Source organism: Pituophis catenifer, unplaced genomic scaffold (assembly GCF_029215685.1).
Source record: "Pituophis catenifer annectens isolate HBS135680 unplaced genomic scaffold, rPitCat1.0.hap2 SCAF_2, whole genome shotgun sequence".
Taxonomy (NCBI): domain Eukaryota; kingdom Metazoa; phylum Chordata; class Lepidosauria; order Squamata; family Colubridae; genus Pituophis; species Pituophis catenifer.
This window is the reverse complement of record NW_027256882.1, coordinates 176,749,695-176,770,285: the sequence shown is the minus strand read 5'-3', so window position 1 is coordinate 176,770,285 and position 20,591 is coordinate 176,749,695. Positions and strand designations below refer to the sequence as shown.

Here is a 20,591-nt window from a genome sequence, read left to right as displayed (position 1 = left end):
ATGTATTCTCACATGAAAGTTGACTCCTGGACAAAAAGTATAGATTTGCAGTCAAATAATTTACGGTTCAGCATCTGAAAGACAAACAAATGGCTCCAACTATTCAGTGGTTTAATTAATTACTATAGATTAGATTAATATAGATAAGCTATGGATGATTGTAAGGAATCATGGCCACAATTTATTTATATATATATAAAGTGTTTTTCTATCGAGACATATAAATATTTTTGTTTCTTCTGTTATAATTTTGTGTATTATTTTTCTTTTTTTATTTAGTTAATTTAAAAACCTCTTTACAAAGAAGGATGAAGAAAGTCATAAAAGTTACCTCTTAACACCATTTTTAAGTAGGCTAGAGGAAGTTACAATTTAGCTTCAACAAAGGACAATTTTATTTATTTCTTTGCTAGTCAAATTTGTATAGCTGTCTATCTCACCAAAAGCAACTTTGGCTGACTTACAACAATCAAATAAAACAACAAATATAAAAAGATTAGGTCACAAATTAATGTTACTTTTGTGCACTTGTCTATTTCCATGCAGCATTCATGGTAGATTTTAATTTAACCAAAGGAGAACCTTCCCAGCAGTCAGAAGCATCAACAAGTCAAGCTCCCAATTTAGTGAGTGACCAATAAAACACATTTCTTCACATTCAAAATGCATTTTATCTAGCACGTGGCTCTCTTGTAGACATTCTGGACCACAAACTATAACAATCTAGATCACAATTAGATTGTAGCCTAAGATGTTTTGATAAACCCATCCATATGTATAGCATATCAGATGAACTCAAAAGTTGGATTACTTTGGTAAACTATGGGTAAATAAATATTTCTAAGTTTGAACACAGTCTATCAGAATGTAATGAGATTCCAAGCAGTAAGGACCCCTGATTGTAATGGCAGTTGTCGTGATTCAGGGAGAATGATATATGATGTCATTGCATTGTTCTAATGAAAGGGAATTTTCTGTGCAAGGGTACTCTTCCAGAACAGAACAGAACAGAACAGAACAGAACAGAACAGAACAGAACAGAACAGAACAGAACAGAAGATAGGGCAAAAGATAAGAAACACTAGTATTTTTGCACCTTACCAGCCACAGTCAAAAAGGACCAAAATAGAATGTCATCCCTTAAGCATTATACCCACACTTCATCATCTCTCCTCAAATCCAAGAAGGCATTTCAAAAGGTTTTTGACCATTTCCTTGTCTCCCAAGAACAGCAGTGCGTACCATATATAGCCAATCTCTCCATGCTTTTTCTCTTTTGTTAAGGGATGCTTTAAGAGACAGGGTAGTTGAGTTAAAGGGAAGTTCACCAGAAAACTGAAAAGGCAGCCAGCTGCTGAACATTTCTCTGAAACCAAACACCTTGGTTTTCCCCAATAAAGAAATTAAAGATTTTAATTAAATGTGAGTGTGCTTGTACACACTGAGATATACTGAGGAATCAGTGCCTAAATCCACTGGTGAAGCAAGAGAGGCAATCAGGTGGAAGAGAATGAACAAGGTTCAAAATATAATTCTATTAGGAATCCTGTTTAATTTAGAAATTTGAACTAAGGGGACAGCAAGAACTAGCACTCAATATCCAGAGTTATACGTTGCCATAGGTTTGCCTGGAAAGAGAGTTATTGAACAGTTATCTCTTATTCAGCATCCCTGTTCCTCTCACGATCTCCAAATTAGAGCACTCCATCTTTCTTTACAGAAAGAGAAACTGACTATTCTAGATGAAAGCAGAGCAAAGAATATGGGAGTAAATACAAAATAGATAGTATAAGGCTTTACATTCTGGGATAGTTCAAGATAAGTACATTGTTAGTTACCTAATGGGAGCTCCATGTAAAATATGACAATTCTAAGGTAACTTAAATTAGTATACTTTTCTCTGATACTCCTGTCTTCCTGCTCCACCCTTGTAGCAGGTGGACTCCAGTCGGAACCGCAGGACCTCTGTTGCTTCTGGAACTTCCCAGTCAAGTTACCGAAGTCCAAAAGATGCTCTACGCCATCGCATATTGCACTTGTCTGAATTGCTGCGGGTGGAGAAGGCCAATCGTGATGAGAACCTCTCCACTTATGTGGAACTGGTAAGCAAAGCTGATCGGGAAAAGGCACCTTCCATCCGTCAAGCATTTGAACGTATCAACCAACGCTCCTCGGCTAATATTGCTCACCTTGAACAGCGTCTGCAGGATTGCTTAGCCCAACTGAAGAGATTAGAGCAGAAAAATTTCTCACCTGGAGAGAGCAGTTCTTCTCCCCCGCCCCAAACTCTCAAGGTCAATGTGGCCCATCAAGGGCCATATAACATATTCAGGTTCCGCCCTACAGAAGCTCCTCTAATAGAAGAATGCTCCATCCCAGAGAGCACAGAAAATGAGTCTATCATAGAGGCAGCCCCAAAACAGTATCTTGAAGAGGAGGCAAAACAGAAGCTTCAAGAGCTGAAGAGCCAGATCATGGAGCTAAAGGAATATCACAAAGCCCTGGACAATCAGAGGAACATGTTAGACGAAGCTTGGAAAGCTGATAAAAAGCAAATTATGGAACTCCTACAGGAGGAAAAGAAAAGGTGGGCATCCAAATTCTTGAGAACAGTGGTTCCCAGTATTCCATTTCCATTGAAGGCTTGATTGTCCCTGGTGTCCTGTTTCCTCCTGACAGTCATTCTCTTAGAACATAACAGCTTTGTCTTTAGTGACAAATCCACTATGTCTTTCCTGGATATGAAGCTCTTTGCGTCATATACCACACACACACAAAAAAGCAAGCAGTTTTCCCCTTTGTGTTACTAATATAGTATCACAATACAGATTATAAATTGCCTATTTCTTCTGATCTTCTCCATGCTTTATTGACATTACCCAGAAACTTCCTGCTTTTCTTGTAATATGAAAAGGGCATAGCCACAACCTCCTTAGCTAGGAGGAATGTTGCAATATTTTTTATTAGAAAAAAATCCATCTTCTATGCAAAAGCATATAGAAAATTAGAAAATTTTTACAACAATTAATCTCACTTGGGATATCTTCACTGCCGTCACTCCACATTTATTGATGTGATTTCAGAGCAAAGCAAAAACACACTAGTACTGGGTTGGTTTTTTTGCTGGTATTTCCCATCCCATAATCCTCCAATCATTAAATTAGATTCAATTCGATTCGATTTGATTCGATTATAACTAAAGTAGACTATTTAAAAGATTCCTTTGTAAAAAAGTAATTTCAGTGAAGGAACAGATAATTCTTCATATTTTTCTTTAAAAAAACAATAAAATAATGTACCTACAGCATGAAATAAGAGACTAGACTGAAGGCTGAGTTACCATTCCATTTGCTAGTAAATATCTCTGTCATTTCTGTTATGTAACCAAAAGGAAGTCAATCATTGCAAATGAAGAAATTTGAATTCATATTTATTATGTCTATTTTTACCTTCAGATAATTCATTTAGATAAAAGAATATCTGGTAGAGAACTGTTCAGAAGCATATTTAGCATAATAATTCAGCCTACCAAATTGTTCATCTACTTGTTGTCACATCTTTGGCAGCAATAGTGCCTTTCTAGTTCCAATCCTCACTGGGCTCCCAAAAGTATTTTTTCCCACCGGTATTAGATTCAGTGCTTTGATGTACCCCAGAATGTTTGATTTCTTTTGTTTTCACATTCCCAAACCCAGATGGCATTGGATATTTGTAATCCTCTCTCTTCCCTTTCCCAATCCAAGATGAGCATAGTCACCCATTTCTTGTACTGGAAGTGTCAAATCAGGAAGCAGAGCCAGCTCATCATAATCCATTTACAGCAATGCCTAAAGTGGTGACTGTAACAAGATCAGTTGGCTGGGAGGTGGGGGGGGGAGAAAAAAGACTTAGAACAGAGGATCAGATTATAGAACCTCACTTAATGCCACCCTTCTTCAGGCACTATAACCTGGAAATACAAGTGAATGATGCGGTACAGCTAAATCTCAACGAAATCACCAACCTCAAACATGATCTGGCCTGCACTGAGGAGAAGATGGTGTATCAATCTTATGAGAGGTCCCGGGATGTCTGGGTAAGAGATTGCTTAACTAAATGCATGGGTGCTGTGCACAGTATTGTTCTGGCAGCAAAGAACAGGTCATTGGAACAGGTTGCATGTAGCTAGCTTGACAGTGCATAGAAATGGAACAAAAGAAAAAATTGTAATATCACATCTTACTCAATAGGGTACGACAACTGTCTTTAGAGAGAGAGTGTGTATTTTTGCAATAAGAAATGAAGGTTGCAATGACTGTCAATGTAGGGTGCCAGAAAACTCAGAGGATGAAGGATTATAGAACGATGTTATGAATGGTACAAACACTGGTACCAGGAACCTGATTTTGCACATACTGCAACACCAGCAAGTTAGCATTAGTAATGCACATAAGTGGGATCTACAACAAAATATTGCATTGTGCCTTCCCCTTTTGTACAAATCAGCATTCTATGACCAATGAGCATAGTATTAATTGGGCTGTTTTGGAGTGCCCTCAACATTTCCCTCTAAAGTATTTCCTCTCTGTGCATTTGTAAACCCTGGCAGCCTTCTGAACTTGTTGGCATCTGTCTTTCTTGTCTAGATAGTGCCATTTGGGTTACCCAGGAGTCAGAAAACTGATCTTCCTCTATAAATAGATATAAATAGATATAAATAGATCCATCAAAGAATTAGAGCATGTGAACCTGCAAATGGCAGGTGAAAAATAACACTGTGGAAATCCACCTGGGATTAACTAAATCAGTGTCTGGAAACTGGCTGGTCCTGTCCTGACCTCCTGTCTTTTCCTTGTCTTTGTGGTAGGAGGTGCTGGATTCCTACCAGACCCGGCTTGCCAAACTGGAACAGCAGCAGCAAGCCCAACAACAGGAGGCAATGGAGATGCCACAGGCCAGTATGTATAAGCTTTATGGACAGCTCATGAACCTCCTATTGACCATTGCTGCCATTATCTTGGTGTTTTTTTCAACCATTTCAGCTTTTATAGTTCCTCTTCTGCATACTCGTATGCGGGCCCTGTCCACTCTCTTTGTGATCACCACCATAACTCTTGCATGGAATTACTTCCCTGACCTTACTGAGTCAGAATGGAAAACATGGCTTCCTTCATCTTGACAGTCAGACAACATTGGCATTGCTATTTCTGCACCTATGCTGCAGCTTCTCAACAATATAACTATTTATTTGTTTATTAAAATAAAAAAGTAGTCTCTCTTTCTCTTCTTTCTTTTCTCCTTGATTGTTTCTATAGCTATGAAGAACTAAATTACAAAACTGCTTGAAAAATAACTCCACATGACAATCCACCTCTGAATTCTAGCATCCCAGATGAGCTGAAAACACTGCAGGAAGCTTGAGGATTGGTGTTTATGTCTGGTATGGAGGTTCAACTTTTGGAGAGGAAGAGAGGAACATGTGCATGCACATATGTTGTGTATTTGAAAGCATGATTGCACATGAAAGAAAATAAATGGAATTTGATAGATTTAAATCCTTGTTTAAGCTATTCAGCCCACAATTTTTTTGGTACCTGAGACAGGAAATAATATATAATAACAGAAATTATATCCTTCAGTGCTCTTCTCATCAGTTAAGGTTTGTACAAGAAAACTTCCCAAATATTTTATCTCATTGCTCAGATTTGTTTCTCTCACACTTTTCTGTTGTCAGGGGTGACCCATACTTTTCAGTTTGAGCAACCAGTTTTACCCTGCTTGATTTCTACAGATATCCATTGTCAAAAATTAAAATTACATTTTGATATTTCTCTTTTTCCACTAATCCACATTCATTATACTGGCAGCTAAGGCAAATTACCACATGCCTGAATACAGTTCAAGCAATACACATTGTGGACAAAATGTAGTGTTTTGCAATATCATTTGTAAGATACAAACTCAGCTTTTAAAGGTAAACATTTTTATACATTAATTTATTCTGTCTCACTGCTGTAAGGTTTTTTAAAATAATTTTATCCATTGCATTTCTAGCTAAATATCCCATGGAACATGGATGATTTTAATATCAAATACTATGTACAGAGTGGGTCCTGTTGAGCCATGCTGAGGAGATATATAGCGCTCTAGAATGGCCAAAGTGCTACTGCAAGTTCTCATTTATGATTTCTGCCAGAATTATGTTTCCTCTTAGGCATAGCTAGAAATCAGTATCTCCAAACCTGCTGAGGCATAGAAATTGCAGGGAACAACTTCATTCTCCAGCCTCCTTTCAATGGACTCCCTGCACCCACCCAAACACTTCATAAGAGGGGCAGAGCAAAAGATAATCAAAACAGAACTGCTGTGGCTGATGTCTAGATTATCAACTTTTGTGGATACATCAAACTATCTACCCATTCATAGGAAGTGGCATCTTGAAGATGAGTGGATTCTCTATATAAAAAAAATATGGGATAGACTTGCTTCACAAAAGTCACAAACTTTCCACAGGAGCCCCCTTTGTTCTGCCTCTCTTGCAGTCCGAAGGATAAGTGAAAGATTAATTAAAGATACAATGATAGGGGATGAAAACAACAATCAAAACAACCCCTGAAGCCCCAGGAAAATTTCAGATTGATGGAATATTTGAATATAGAGATATGAACTTTTCATTGCCACCCCCTAAACAATTCTGAAAGGAAAGCAGAAACACCTCCCTCTCCCTAGGAGAAATAGAAGCACCCAACCTGGGTCACAGTCTTAAGTCCAAGGAACGGGTTTGTGCAATAGCAGCCCAATATGTTAGCTATGCATAGGGAATCCATATGCTGCGGAAAGGAGAAATTCTCACTAGGGCTCTCCTGGGACGCAGAACTGTCTTGATATCTATCAAGAAATAGCTTTTATGCCGGTGATACAGAAGAGTTAGAGGCAGATGAGACTTCAGTGCGGGAAGTAGAAGAAAGTTCAGAACCATCGTCCACTTTCTTGCCAAAGAGCTGCATTATGCAATTACGGAACTGCCAGGAGATAGACAAATGTCAATAAGCATTTACAAGTTCTACCCTTTTCCACCACATAACATAACATCATCCCCAAATGATATAATCCACATCCCCCAGTTGCTTTCTGTTCATTACTCTTAATCCACCCATCTATCTCAATTCCAATAATTTCTAGCTATTCCATTGGGGTCAGAGCAAATTACCTGTCTGTTCATGAAGACATAGATAATTGGGTTGTAAATGGTGGCGCTTTTTGCAAAGAAGGCAGGCAGGGAAGCTGCCAGAGGGTGAAAGGCAAAGCCTGGATTGGCAGCAGCAAAACAGGCAAAAGATGCATATGGTCCCCAGCAGACAATATAGGCAATGATCATGACCACTACCATCCTTGACACTTCCTTCTCAGCCTTCTGTGTTGATTCTGACTCTTTCTGCTGGGCTGCAACCTATAAGAGAAAAGAAAGAAATAAGGTTAATAAGGTACCTCTCAGATCCCTAGGCTGTGATTTGGAACAAGAGAAAGAGAAAGGAGTTTACCATAGAAATTGGATCCAGATTAAATTAGCATGGAGAAGATGAACTAAGGAAAATTGGGAATCATTCCTGGCAAAGGCCTTATTAGGAAACAAAGATTAGCCAGAGGACTTTTATAGAAGTGGAGATCACGTTAGGGAAACTAGCTAGGTATATATTGATAGTGAGGAGATCTTATTTGTGTTGCAATGTGATGAAGGATTTTCAAGTACAGTGACAGAATTGGGGATCCATTAACAAAAGGTTAATTCTCTATATAGCTCTCAATTAGAGACTATAGCAGTGATACTTTAATTTGGGAGAAAGTGTGCTTTATAAGGAAGAGAGATCCAGTCACAAAGGACACAAAGGAGGAAAGGAAGAATACATGACATCTGTGATATAATATAATGTGTGTATTTACCGCACGGATAGCCATCCACACTTGCAAGTAACAGATAATGATGACGCTCAGGGGAATTATACAACAAGTAATCATCAGGGTAATCATGTAAGACTGGACACCTGGATCTTCACTGCCACTGAATACATCTGGACCACATGACGTTTTCAGACCATGGGGCCAGTATCTGGTTGGGAGAAGAAAGTCATTTTCACATTTGAGATTTGAATAACCTATTGACTCCTCTTAGCATGTTTTATGTTTGCTCGTATAAAATAAAACAGAAGAATTTCTGATGCCACACAATATTTTGACTAAGATAGATTTGACATACACATGACAAAGCACTCAAAATTGCTTCAGGCTTCAACACCTGAGTACCCTTGTACACATATCCTGCTCATTTTTCATCTCATAAAAATAAATGCCAAATGAAAGATTTAATGACTTGTAGATTAAAAAAGATCAATGATCCACATAACTCATTTCTCATTGAAAGAAAGCCAAATCACTGACACTTCCCTATCAGCATTCTTGATGAAAGCTAGCCACTCTTTATGTAAACATATACGTAAGTTTATTTTTTAGTTATGTTGGAAAGCTGCTGAAAATGATGAGAGTTTAGTCCAACACACCTGAAAGACATCACCCTGCTCCTTTGTTTCCAGGAATGTTGCTCTGTACCATCCCCTCCTTATACTTACCTACTCCAGCCAAAGATTGGTGGTGCTGTCCAGGAGGCAGCCCATATCCAGGAGAACAAAACACCAGCAATAGCCATTTTAGCATCAAACTTGACATTTCCAAAAGGTTTGCAAACAACAATCCAGCGCTCCCAGGAAATAATGGCCAAAGACCAGAGAGCTGTAATGCCTGGGAAGGAAGAGCAGAAGAGGACAATAATGAAATAGTTCTATTAGATGTGTGTGTGTGTGTGAATTATATGTAATCTATCATTACATTGTAGAAATTTAGTTTCTGGCCTGCTAAAACATTTATATAAAATAGCATCAAGGGTCAGAAAGCTGTAATGGTTATACTGAAACCTTTACTAAATGTTCTGCCAGATGTGTCCATGGGATTAATAGGGAAGCAACTCAGGGACATGGAGGGAAAAGGAGCAGCATGATGGGTGATCTCTGAGGACAACAGGATTATAGGATGTGCTTATATTAGGGGGAAGAGGATAAAACTATGACCTGGAGGGAAGGGATTGGGGTAAAAAGGGATCAAGCAGAAAACATGATGAATAAGTACTTCTTACCACAAACAGAGACAGTATAACCCTCCACAACACACAAAGGATGGCCAAGGACGAAATAGCCAAAGAACTGGTTGATGACACTGATAGTGCTAGCAATAACTGTTTCACCCAAATCAGCTATAGCCAAGTTCACCAAAATCCAGTTGAGCGGATGCCGTAATTTCTTGAATTTGGCTGTGGCCACCAATACCAAACCATTGGTAAAGATTGAGGCAACGACAACAAAGATCATCCAGAGTGAAGTTAAGTGGTAAACCCATCGTGGTGCAATATGATAGTTTGGACCTTCAAAAGGGTCTGCCAGAAGATGGACAAAGTTAAATATTAGGAGGATCTCAGCAAGCATAATAGCATCTTGGGCAAATCAATCAGGGATGCATTCTGCTAAAATAAGACTAAAGTCCCTATTCTTGTAAATAATTCAACAGTTCATCCATAGGAAAGTATATACTTCTTTATGACTTATAGTATACTAAGACCATCACCGTCACTCCCATCCTTCTACTGGGACCATTTTGAGCCCTTCCTTATCCAGAACCGTTTCAGCGGCAACTAGCAAATTCCATTTCTGGGACCCCTCTTCCAAAAGCATTTAATTGCCAAGGTTGAAGTCAGCTGGATAAAGCCCACCTCCTTCCCCTGCTCTTGTAAAAGTTTATCCTGTAAATCAACCTTAGCCTGCCCACCTACCCCAGTTCTGAGGCCCTTGCCAAACTCACCACGGGTATTGTTGCTGTTGGTATAAACAAATAAACTCTCCTTAGTGGTATCTTCGTCATCATGGTGCCGCCGAGCAGCAAATACTGCCACATTCCAGGCCTCTGTCATGGCCTTGGTTACTGTCTTCCCCCTTGTTTGCGTTTCTTGCCCCTCTCTCCCACGTTCTCTTTCTTTCTCAATTCTCTCTTTTTTGTTGCTCTTTCTCTCAGCCCTTGATTAGCCTCTCCCATCCAATAGTCTATGATAAGGTTCAAAGTCCTACCCATTTATATATCTACCCCCCCCCCAGAAGATTAAGCTTTCATCTTGGAGAACAAGATCCCCCAAAGCCCTTAAACGTTTTATCCCTTAATTGGGCTACAATGCTACAATTTGGCCCTCTCCCCTCCTTCTTTCCTTCTTCTTCTCCTCCTCCCCTGCTCTGTTGGTTGCACATTAACAGCTTGCACGTGTCCTATATCACCAATGGTATCTTTGCCGGACACTTCAGGTGAGAGATGAGCATGATGGAGGGATTAGAGAGTCAAAAGTCAAACTCCACTAAGCTGATTCAGAATGGAATTTCCTTCCAATTTCCGAATGTCCCATTTTTGTACCTTACTCCAACTTTACTGTAACAGAAGTGGTGTTTTTTCTACCAAAGATAATGCCCTGGCAACTATCCCAAGAAATGAACTTCAAAATCTTTTTACATAGATCTACAAATATAGATGAGAGGTCTTTAGTGCTCTCTGAGCTTGGTTGTTTTCTCGCAGCCATTTCGTTAGCCAAAGATGTTACCTAATTTGAGTAATGAAACATCTGCAAGAAAACAACCAAGCTCACCAAGGACCACTTATTTCAAGCCTGACCTACAAATATTCTCCTAGATGGACATAACTTGTCAAGTATAGTGGCATTATCCCTAGCCTATTCAAATGATGTCCAAACACTCATCACATCAAGCACAAAGTAACTTTTCTCGTTCCCAACACTAGATACTAATTATATCGTAGGCCAACAACTATTGAGGGGTCTTCAGGATCTTTATCAGCAAGAAATTTTAAACGCATACTCAAGAGACTACTATTATTGATTGACATACAATCAATTTAAAGACCTAGCAAATAATTTTTGAAAATCTAACCTCATTGCAATATATGCATTGCTCTTACAGAGAGTTAATTGAAATTATGAGGTAAATAAAAATAATGTAATTCATTGTGCATGTTGGCAAGTCTCCCTTTATTACAAAATCCTGGCTGATACCTGTGGTTTTTAAATATTAACTTTTCAAGTTATTCTTAATTTGAGATGGAAGTTCTTCAGAGCAAAATGTATGTTTCAATACTGCCATCTTTCATTCTATTGAAGACCTTTGTATCCTCATAAATCCAGGGATAATTGGAATTGACGACAGTGAACAAGTGGAGGTCAGTAGTTTGATTTGAACATTTCCAGTTTCCCACAAACTAAGAAATAAGAAAGGATAGACCCAGAGTTGTTGCCTGTCAGGCAGTAAGAAGAGAGGGATAGGATGATCTAATAAGATGAAAAGGTGATGTTGGGAAATGTTTATGAAGGCAGGATGGTGGAAAGAAGGGAGAGAAGAATCAAGGGGGCATCTGTGTGTGTGTGTGTGTGTGTGTGTGTGTGTGTGTGTGTGTGTGTGTGTTTGAGAGAGAGAGAGAGAGAGAGAGAGAACTGGATCTTGTACATGAAGTAATAGGGTTAAGAAATAAAAAAGGGAGATCATTCAAGATCAGTAAAGAAATATTCTTGGAAATGCTGCCTTTTCATCTTTATCACATTGCCCTCTGTTCAACAGATGTTCTATAACAAGATAAATCCCATCAAAGCATCAATGTCTTTTTTATGAAAGACTCACATGCATCAGCATCATGGTATTTTCTCAAAGTGGTATCATGGCCACTAGCTTCAAAATATTAGACATCTGTTGAAATGCCTTTTGTTTTGTTTTGTCTAACATTTTCATACTTGTTCTTATGATTGCATCTTGGCATCTTTCCATATCCTCTGAAATCAACCAAGTCTAAATTAATTCTTCTACCTTGTTAGTGATTCTACAGGGATCATATGTATAATGACACTTTATCTATATTGAAACCATCATATTACAAGTAAGAAACAAACATTTTACAAGAAAAACTAACATTTTAGGCCAGTGGAAATTTGAGAGCATACTAAGTGGCAGATCTATGTGGAAGCAGATGCTGTGTACCTACACAGAATAGTGACCACGGTGGTACTATCAGCTTCAAAATATCCATTTAACAAAGATGCTTCATGCTATCCTCTCTAGCCCTCTAATTTGCTCTCCACAACCAGAGTTTATCTATTTCAGAATTGAGGACATCCTTCAACTCTTCTAAAAAAAAGTATTTCTCTTTGATTTAGCAAAAAAAATAGCCTGTTCTGAATTCCCAATTCAGAATTCCCAATTCAGGGAAAAAATTCCCTGAATTTTTTTCTTAAAAAAAGGAAAAAACTTTTTAGATTTCTGGATTCTTTGGAAAAAAAACCCCTCAATTCCTTAACCTTTAAATAGCTAAGACCTCCTCGAGACATTTTTCTGCCTGATACCAACCGGCAGAATAGTGTCATCATCCCTTAATCCCTAGTCAAGATACATTAAGTCCCAGGCTGTCAAGTTATTTCTGTTGCTAGGCAGAAAATTCTGTAAATACCTGTCTCCTAAAACAACAACAACAACAACATAATACATTAAGTAGTACATCCTGAATGTAACACATCCTGAGTATACTCCTAGCACTCATACTTGAGGGAATGTAGCATATAAAATAAACTGGTTTGCAAGATAGTTTCTAAATCAGAGATCCTAGCTTGCACAGAACATTATGAATATACTTGGGGTAAAATGGGTCCTTACTTGTGACTTAGGGTTTAAATATGCCCAAACCTAATTGGTACTGTCCTTACTGTTAACTGGGAATGCTATATGCAGCATGGACATAGTTAAGGTTGGTAATGTAGCCTACACTGTCTCTATCTTACTAAAAAACATTAGGTAAAAGTTTTGCAAAAAGGTTTTTGCCTCTTTGAATGGCTTCCAGCAGCCAGTGCTCTTCTCTGCATGCTTATGATACACTTCCACATAAATAAGGGAACGTTTCTATCATTAGAGTCTTCCTTTCTGCCCATTATAAATTCATTCTGTTATACTGCACATTGTCTAATTTAATAAGTGGTTTAAATATATATTTAGAATATTTAACATTGCTAAGCATCTATGAGGATGAAAAAAGTTATACACACACACACACACACACACACACACACACACACACACCGTGTTTTCCCAAAAATAAGACCCTGTCTTATATTTTTTTGAACCCTGAAATAAGCGCTTGGCCTTATTGCCATGCGCTCAAAAGCCTGATTGGGTTTATTATCAGGGGATGTCTTATTTTGGGGAAAACAGGGTATATAAACTATGGTAGATCTGTGCTAGGTTACATTTTGTGCATGCATACAGTGCTAATAGGATATCTACATTTGCAGTGGTGGAAGTAATTTAATTTGGTTTTAATGTGCTTAACCTTCCAAAAAATAAAATGGAATTGACTTGGAATGCACATTGGAACAAAAATCTGAGTAGTATACAGTCTACAGAGATCTTTGTGAGACTAGACCCTGTTTACATGAGTAAGAGTACTCTTCCTTTCTCTATAAACTGTATCATACCTTAATAAGAGGGAATACTTCATTGGCTACACAACTCCATTGTGACCAAGTCTATCCAAAAATTTATTTTCACCTTGAAGGCAAACAAGTCTTATTTAATATATTTGTTATTCTGGTTTACAGGCTGCTTCAAACATGAACCAATGTACGTGGATTATGTGGCCAGTTCCAGTAGAAAAGATTAAAAGCAATAAATATGATAAAAATAACAACAGTTCTCGCATAACATGGTTTGCCAAGCAACAATACAAATCTGCAATAGAAAAAAAAAGGAAAGAACTGTGTAGAATGGGATCCATCACATGGCTTACTAAAGATCTTTCTAAACCCCTAGAAAATTATTTGCTGTCTAATTTTAGAGGGGATGCTGTTCCAAAGAAGGGGGGGTACCAGCAGAGAACATCCATCCCCATGGTCTTAGATGACAACATTCCCACAGCAGATGGGCCTACAGGGAGCCCTCCTCCCTTTCAGATATTTTGGATACACAAATACCACCCAAGACTGAGAGCCAACAAACTTTAGGTAGAAATTTCCATTCTGTTGATCTTAACTGACTTCAGAAACCATTTTTTACATTAAACCTGGTGGTTTTGCCTGAGGTTATTTTGCATATACAAAAATCTGGTTTTAAAAATTATGAGCTAACTTGGGGATTCACAATGTATTTGCAATGGATAAATGAAACAAATCTCAGGGCAGCCTTTTGATATACGGCATATATGAATATATTTTAATAGGAAACTCATTACTAAATACTACCATCAGTGCTCAGGTAGGAAGTGACTGCAGATTTGGAAGAACCCAAAGTTTAAAGAAATATAAAAACATTTGGGGAAGAGGGAAGAAAGAGAGAAAGGAGCAGAGAGAAAGAAAAAGAGACAGGAATATTGTAGCTGGTACAATTCAACACTGATGTTCATTTTGGTTTTGTTCTTTGTGTGTAATATGTTAAATGACAGGTAGTTAGAGACAGGAACCCCCTCCCCACACATGCAGACACATACTTGAAGCAATGTGTAAATCATGGTTTACAACCAACATGCTAGGAATGGCAAGTCACCAATATCTTGAGAACCAGAGATTCCTCATTTCTTTGGAACAAAAGTGGTGCAGCATCTATTTCATTATCACTGGTCCAAGCTACTGACAGTATGAATAGCTTTTCTAGTTTGTCTTAAATTTTATGACCGCTAAATTTCAAAGGAAAATAATAAATCTTTTACTTTAGGCTTTGCAGGTCTCTGTGGTACTCCGGCTGCTTTCCTGTGCAATTCACATGAAAAGCAATATAGAATATTCTTGTTAAAAGAGCCATTACAAAATTACATGAGTGGATCTATTGACAAAGTATTGCGATAGCCAATGTTTCCTGTTATTACCTCAGCTATGTAATGCTTAATATCCCTCTCATATTTTCGTATATTCTTTTCTGTTTTACTGTGAGTCTGAATTATTTCCTAAATATCTAATTCCATTGGATGGGTAATAGATAGAATGGAATTGTGCCTGTTTTCTTTCTGCCAGTTAAAACACTTATCCCATTTATCCCAAAAGCAACCGGGACCAACAATCTTTGGGTGGCTGATGGATGTAGTTTTTGGAATGCAGTTACTTTCAGAGCACTGCAGAGAATGACAAGTTCATTTACCCAAATTGATTGAATCAGAATTTTTAAGGCATTTGCCAGGTGGGCCTGTATCTTTCTGTGTGTCGTGTTGAATGTATGCATGCATATTCTCTACTTTTTAAAAGCTGTGTTCTTGTACCTTTTTAATGTTCCAAATACTGTATCAGACAAAAAATATACTTTGGTTGTCTAGTGGCTTGCCTTGATATTTCAGCAGCCTAATTCCTGATTGTTCTAAAAGTCATAAAAAAGATTTTTAGGATCTATTTCTGGATTGTGAACTATTCTTCCTTTAGAGCTCCTCTGACTGAAAGGATTGCAAACTATCCAAGCTGTCAAATGATCTAACTCTGAACTGAGATTGTCATAGTAACAAGGTCGTAGGTCCTTCTTTGATCTATTCAGTTGTCCATTCATTATACACAATATTCTTAACTTGCCTTTCTCCCAAATTACTAGGGTACAGCAGATCAGTCTCAGTCCGGCATACTAGTTCTGAGTCAAATCAATTTTAACTTGACACGAAAAGCAATGCAATGTAAGTTACCATGCAAATTTCCAAAGACTGAACTATCTAGAAAATGTGTAGAACTCCTGCAATTATCATAACTTGGGTCTGCTTTATGGCTGTCACAACTTACAATTGTAATGAGCAGGCTCCATTCCAGTCACAAGGAAAGGGTTACATGTATCTGGTGCAATCAACATACAGACTGTCTGCTGCCAATGGGTCCCAAGGTCTGATGAAAAAAAAACATTTTGAGGGTAACCTCACCTCAGGTGGGATGAGGTTCCAGAGGCTGGCACAGAACAGAAAAAATTCATTTCCTGCTGCCAGATGGAACTCCTTAGCCAATAGGATCTGCAACATGCCTATACTACAGCTTAGACAATTGTCATGCAAAAGGAAGCTCAGCCCAGAGAAGGATTCTGCTACTGTAACCTAACAGTAGTAGTAGTAAGTAACCTAAAAGTAGTATTAGTATTCATAGCTTGTGTTCCTTGTCTGGATTGCCTTGAAAGGCTGACATTAATCTTGCAAGTTTGGGAGGATTCTCCTCTCCTTTACTTTTACTTTCCCAAAATTTAGGGAGAGTTCCTTCTGAGATCCTTCCCATATCACTTTTTTCCTGTGAACTGCGATACCTTTTGCATGATAGTTGTTTTGGGTGTGGCTCTTCCTCCTGTCTCCCAAAGTCATGCCACAGATCTTTACAACCGGTCATTTATCAGAGCTGCTGTTTTCTTTGCTATACCCAGAATTCTGCCTTTTGTCTTTTGCAATAATAAAGCTTCTGCTTAATCTGAAGCTGAGGGATTCTCCTGAATCCATAAGCTATATCCCATGCCTGAGAGAAGATGTGTATTCTGACTCAAGCACTAACCAGCATTTAGACTAAGAACTTGCAGTATTAATGCTGGATGGCTACTCTCAACAGAAGTTTTGGAAAAGCCCTTCTTACTGTGAACTGCATTTCTTCATGGTAGCAGATAAGGGTGTGAATTCAGACACCCAAATCTTTCTATTTTTTCTGTATTTCAAAATGACTCCAGGCAATTTATTACAGGTAAATAAAAACACTAAATAAAAGTTTATCTAATAATTGTGTGAAAGTATAAAAAATGAAATCATGATGAAAAATATCTAACAATGTCCTCTAAGATGATTTCATAGTCCAGCCATAGGGAACTACAGAAGGTGCTGAAATGCCCATTGAAGAAGATACGAGTGGATGTGTGGCATATACGTATGGAGGTGACACCACAAAGAGCAGGAATTAGGCAAGCATTTTATCCGTCTGCCTGCATATGGAGTTGCCAGAATGGAGAATGTGGGAAAGGAAAGTTGTGTGGGTGCCTTTGCATGCAAAGTTCTTCTGAAGCTAAGGAGGAGATGATCAGGTAGTCTGAGTCAATGGAGCAGAGAAAACTGTATCCTTTAGAATAAGGTCTGAGTCAGATTCACTGTATGGACAGGAATGTGGGATAATTTCCAGCAACTGGGCATCTTTGACAGCTTGGTTTAGTAACTATCTAGGCTCACACAACTGTACAACCTCCCCCAGCTGTTATTGGTAACAATGCAGTTAATAGTGTCAGGTTCTGGAAGTGTTTATAGTCTTCTTGCAAGTTCACGTCTGCTGAAAGGATGTCTACACAGGTGAATCTGGGAAAGCACGGGGCACACTAGGACTGTCTGTACCCCAATCTGCCAGTTTTTCCTCCTTGGAGGCCAATTCAGCTATCCAGGTCACAACAGACATTAGATGTTATCAAATCAGTCAGAAGGCCTTCTGAAAACAATTTCCACCATTTTCCTGAAAGATAGCCCTGTCTGTCTTCAGACTTCTACACAAATCTAATCCACTCTACTTGGAAACAAGTAGACCCACTCTAGACCTCTTTGCCCCCTATGGAATGGGGTCATAAGCAAGATCTGCCCCTAGGCCTCTCTTTCACATGCACCTCTTGAAAGGCAGGAATCCAGCACATTCTCTTCCTAGATGGGCAACATGGGTTAATTAGATTCAGTTTAGGAGGAAAGTATGTGAAAGGCTGTGAAAAGACAAGAGATAGCAAGCATGTCAGTTATCAATTTATCTCATAAAAGGCAACTTTAATCCAAGTGAAACACCTGGGAACAAGCATCTTCAAATCATAAGACTCTATCCTAACTAACTAATTAATTTAATAACTAACTAGCTGAGGGTAGTAAATTATTCTTACACTTTCCAAGAGTCTCATTTTATTAGCCTATATTAGCATTAAAAAGACCTTCCAAAAATCTCTGTAGGTCCTGCTTCTTCAGTCTTACCCGGTTGCATGGGGTATGGCTATAGAGATACCAAGAAGGCAAACCTTATATGGCTTTATAGGCTAAAACCAGCACTTTGAATAGTATTTGGGAACCTACTGGCAGTAGTATCTGCAACATCAGCATTATTTGGTAGAATTGTCTCCCCCCTCCCCCCACCCAACACACCCATGCTGCCTCAAATAGGGATCTTGCTGCATTCTATGTGTGTAGTTTCCAGGTAGACTTCAAAGGCAGCCCTATATAAAGTGGACTGCAGTTATCCAGTCAGAGATGACAGTGAAGGCCTGAGTTGCTATTGCTGGTCTATAGTGGACAGCATTAGATCACCTTTCTTTGCCATACAGGCCCAAGCTTGCCCTAATTCTTCTCCTCCACCTTCGCTCCATTAAACTGCATTGAGCTTCCAAGCTGCTCAGCTGATTATGAGGTGACACCCACCACTTGGACCCCCTCTAATCCATGGGATTTGGGGGTCACTTGGGGAAGCCTAATTAAGTGACACTGGAAACTTTAATCTCCCATCTATGGAAGAAGGGCAGAACTCTGGAAGAGTGAGATGGCCAGATTCAGACAGCTAGGAAGGCAGCAACAGCAGGGCCATTGCAGGGACCAGAGCCCACAGGTACTCTGGGTTTAGTTTATTTTGTCTTATTGATGTAGTATACAAAAAAAAAGAAAAACTACAACATAAAAGGCAATATATAAGTTTAACAAAGGAGGAAGGAAAATGAGGGAATTTAATTATATGAACGTTAGGCTAGAAAATTTAATTAATCCTTGCACTTTCGTGTGATATGATTGGGGGAAGAATTTCTTGGTGGTGTTTGCAGGATGCACATTTATGACCTAGCCAAAGAAGGAGGGAGATCCATTTGTTTCGGCGATTGTTCACTCTGAGGGGGAAAGTGCTTTGTGACTTGTTAATATGCCATCTTGCACATTGAGCTGCTGGGCGTCTCAGTGCAATGAAGGTGCTTTTCTGACTTGTGAAAGAAGTTAATTTGTGTGTTCAGAAGTGGCATCTCAGGATGTTTTTGAAGGCAGAAACATTCAGAGAAAAATCTACCTGTTGTTGGAAGAATTTGAGACCAACTTTGGGGGGGAGGAATTAAGAGCATTTATTGTGGTTATCTTTTATATCTTCTAACAGCAAAGACATAGCTAATCCCATGCTGTTGGAAATAGTGGGATGGGCTCTCTTTCTCTTTCTTGGTACTTTTTAGAAATGCCTTTTTAGAAATGCCTGAGCAGGGGCAAGAAATTAATGGACATTACTCCTGCTCCAGGATATTTTATATGAAGTAGTATAAAATATATAAATGGGAATTATCAACACAAATGTGCATACTCAGTGCAAAGTATTTGTGTGCTACTTATGGGATGCTTCATTTATTTCACCATTTTTCTGCTAAAATTAATTAATTCTGGCACAGATCAATGGTTTCCCTTACAGGTTGAGAAAGTCCTCCCTCTAGTATTTCCCTATGAACGTTCAAACCTGTTTTGAACTTTTCCAAGCAAAGTCTTTAGCTGTTCATTCTGTCTACCTTCTTCTCTGAGCTACATGAATATTCATGAAAAGAAGCAATGTAAATTATTCAGATCTGGGCAAAATTAATGTTTAAAGTTAAGTATCAAAACTATTTTAAAAATAAACACTAGGATTCTCACTGTTTTAGAGACAACATTCTTCCTGGATGGATGGAGTTCTAGTTGAACAACCATGGAGAAATGATATACTGTTTTTGACGATCAACTATGAATCCATTTTTTCCTTCAAAAGGCCAAACTTTTTGGTAATTATTTATTTTCTCTATCTGCAAGGTTAGTTGATGATGACTGTTAGATTTGGAACATAATTTGCTGGATATGAATGTGGATGGAAAGGATATCCTTCAGTGTAATATGTTTAAGATTTTTTTAGCATTGAGCTAAATGCTCAAGCTACAGAGAAGAGGGGAACTTGTGGATAATTGTAGCCAAAGTTCAAATGGTTGCCTTCGTGATGCATTAGGGTCAACAAAGATTATTGTATACCCTTAATAAATGTATAGTTGCCATAACGTCATTTCTGAGTCTGTTTTTATTTTCTTACAGAGGTGACAAAACATTAATTATAATATATAATAAAAGTTAAACATAACAAAGAATAAAATGGCTATATATATTCTACAAAATGCAAACAAATATTAAAAACAATTTTAAAAAGAAAGCAAACATATAAGGGTTTCATTTCTTGGTTTGGTGGAGAAATCTATTTATAACATGTGAGAGAAAGGGTGAGTTTTGGATTGGGATCATTGTGTAGTCACCCCTGTGTTCCTTTGCCCTTTCTATTATTTTCTTCTCCTTGGGTTTTCTCTACACTCTGTTCTGCCTTTCCTTAGTACTCTTTGCAGAGATCCTCCTCCTCTGCCATTTCTATATTTTATTTCTATGTTTTATTTCCTCTTCTCTTTCTGCCTCTGCCATATTCAGCCAGCTGAACTACCAGTACATTGATTTCTTTTTTGTCTTCGTTTTTTAGTTAGAGTATTATCCCAAGGAGGAACTCA

The 20,591-nt window shown here is 38.3% G+C and overlaps 2 protein-coding genes across 2 annotated transcripts; one reads left to right on the top strand and one right to left on the bottom strand.

Annotated features, from left to right (window-relative positions):
• The first annotated feature begins 551 nt into the window (after positions 1–551).
• On the top strand, positions 552–5,158 carry TEX28 (testis expressed 28). The gene is made up of 4 exons (XM_070934452.1): positions 552–626; positions 1,935–2,587; positions 3,940–4,075; positions 4,847–5,158. Exons 1-4 carry the CDS (start codon positions 552–554, stop codon positions 5,156–5,158), a joined length of 1,176 nt encoding a protein of 391 aa, XP_070790553.1.
• A 1,726-nt stretch (positions 5,159–6,884) lies between these two features.
• OPN1MW3 (opsin 1, medium wave sensitive 3) lies at positions 6,885–10,015 on the bottom strand. Its single transcript, XM_070938169.1, has 6 exons — positions 9,883–10,015; positions 9,164–9,460; positions 8,604–8,772; positions 7,921–8,086; positions 7,190–7,429; positions 6,885–7,001 (listed from the first exon to the last, which is right to left on the bottom strand). Exons 1-6 carry the CDS (start codon positions 9,989–9,991, stop codon positions 6,885–6,887), a joined length of 1,098 nt encoding a protein of 365 aa, XP_070794270.1. The 5' UTR covers positions 9,992–10,015.
• Positions 10,016–20,591: the final 10,576 nt, after the last annotated feature.

Excerpts from the sequence above, each read along its gene's own strand:
- OPN1MW3 (XM_070938169.1), bottom strand. The coding sequence starts at position 9,991 with ATGACAGAGGCCTGGAATGTGGCAGTATTTGCTGCTCGGCGGCACCAT. Across the intron at positions 8,773-9,163 it reads TTATACTGTCTCTGTTTGTG|GCATTACAGCTCTCTGGTCT; the intron begins GTAAGAAGTACT and ends CTTCCTTCCCAG. Across the intron at positions 8,087-8,603 it reads CCAATCTTTGGCTGGAGTAG|ATACTGGCCCCATGGTCTGA; the intron begins GTAAGTATAAGG and ends TCTCCCAACCAG.
- TEX28 (XM_070934452.1), top strand. The coding sequence starts at position 552 with ATGGTAGATTTTAATTTAACCAAAGGAGAACCTTCCCAGCAGTCAGAA. Across the intron at positions 627-1,934 it reads CAAGTCAAGCTCCCAATTTA|CAGGTGGACTCCAGTCGGAA; the intron begins GTGAGTGACCAA and ends CCACCCTTGTAG. Across the intron at positions 2,588-3,939 it reads CTACAGGAGGAAAAGAAAAG|GCACTATAACCTGGAAATAC; the intron begins GTGGGCATCCAA and ends ACCCTTCTTCAG.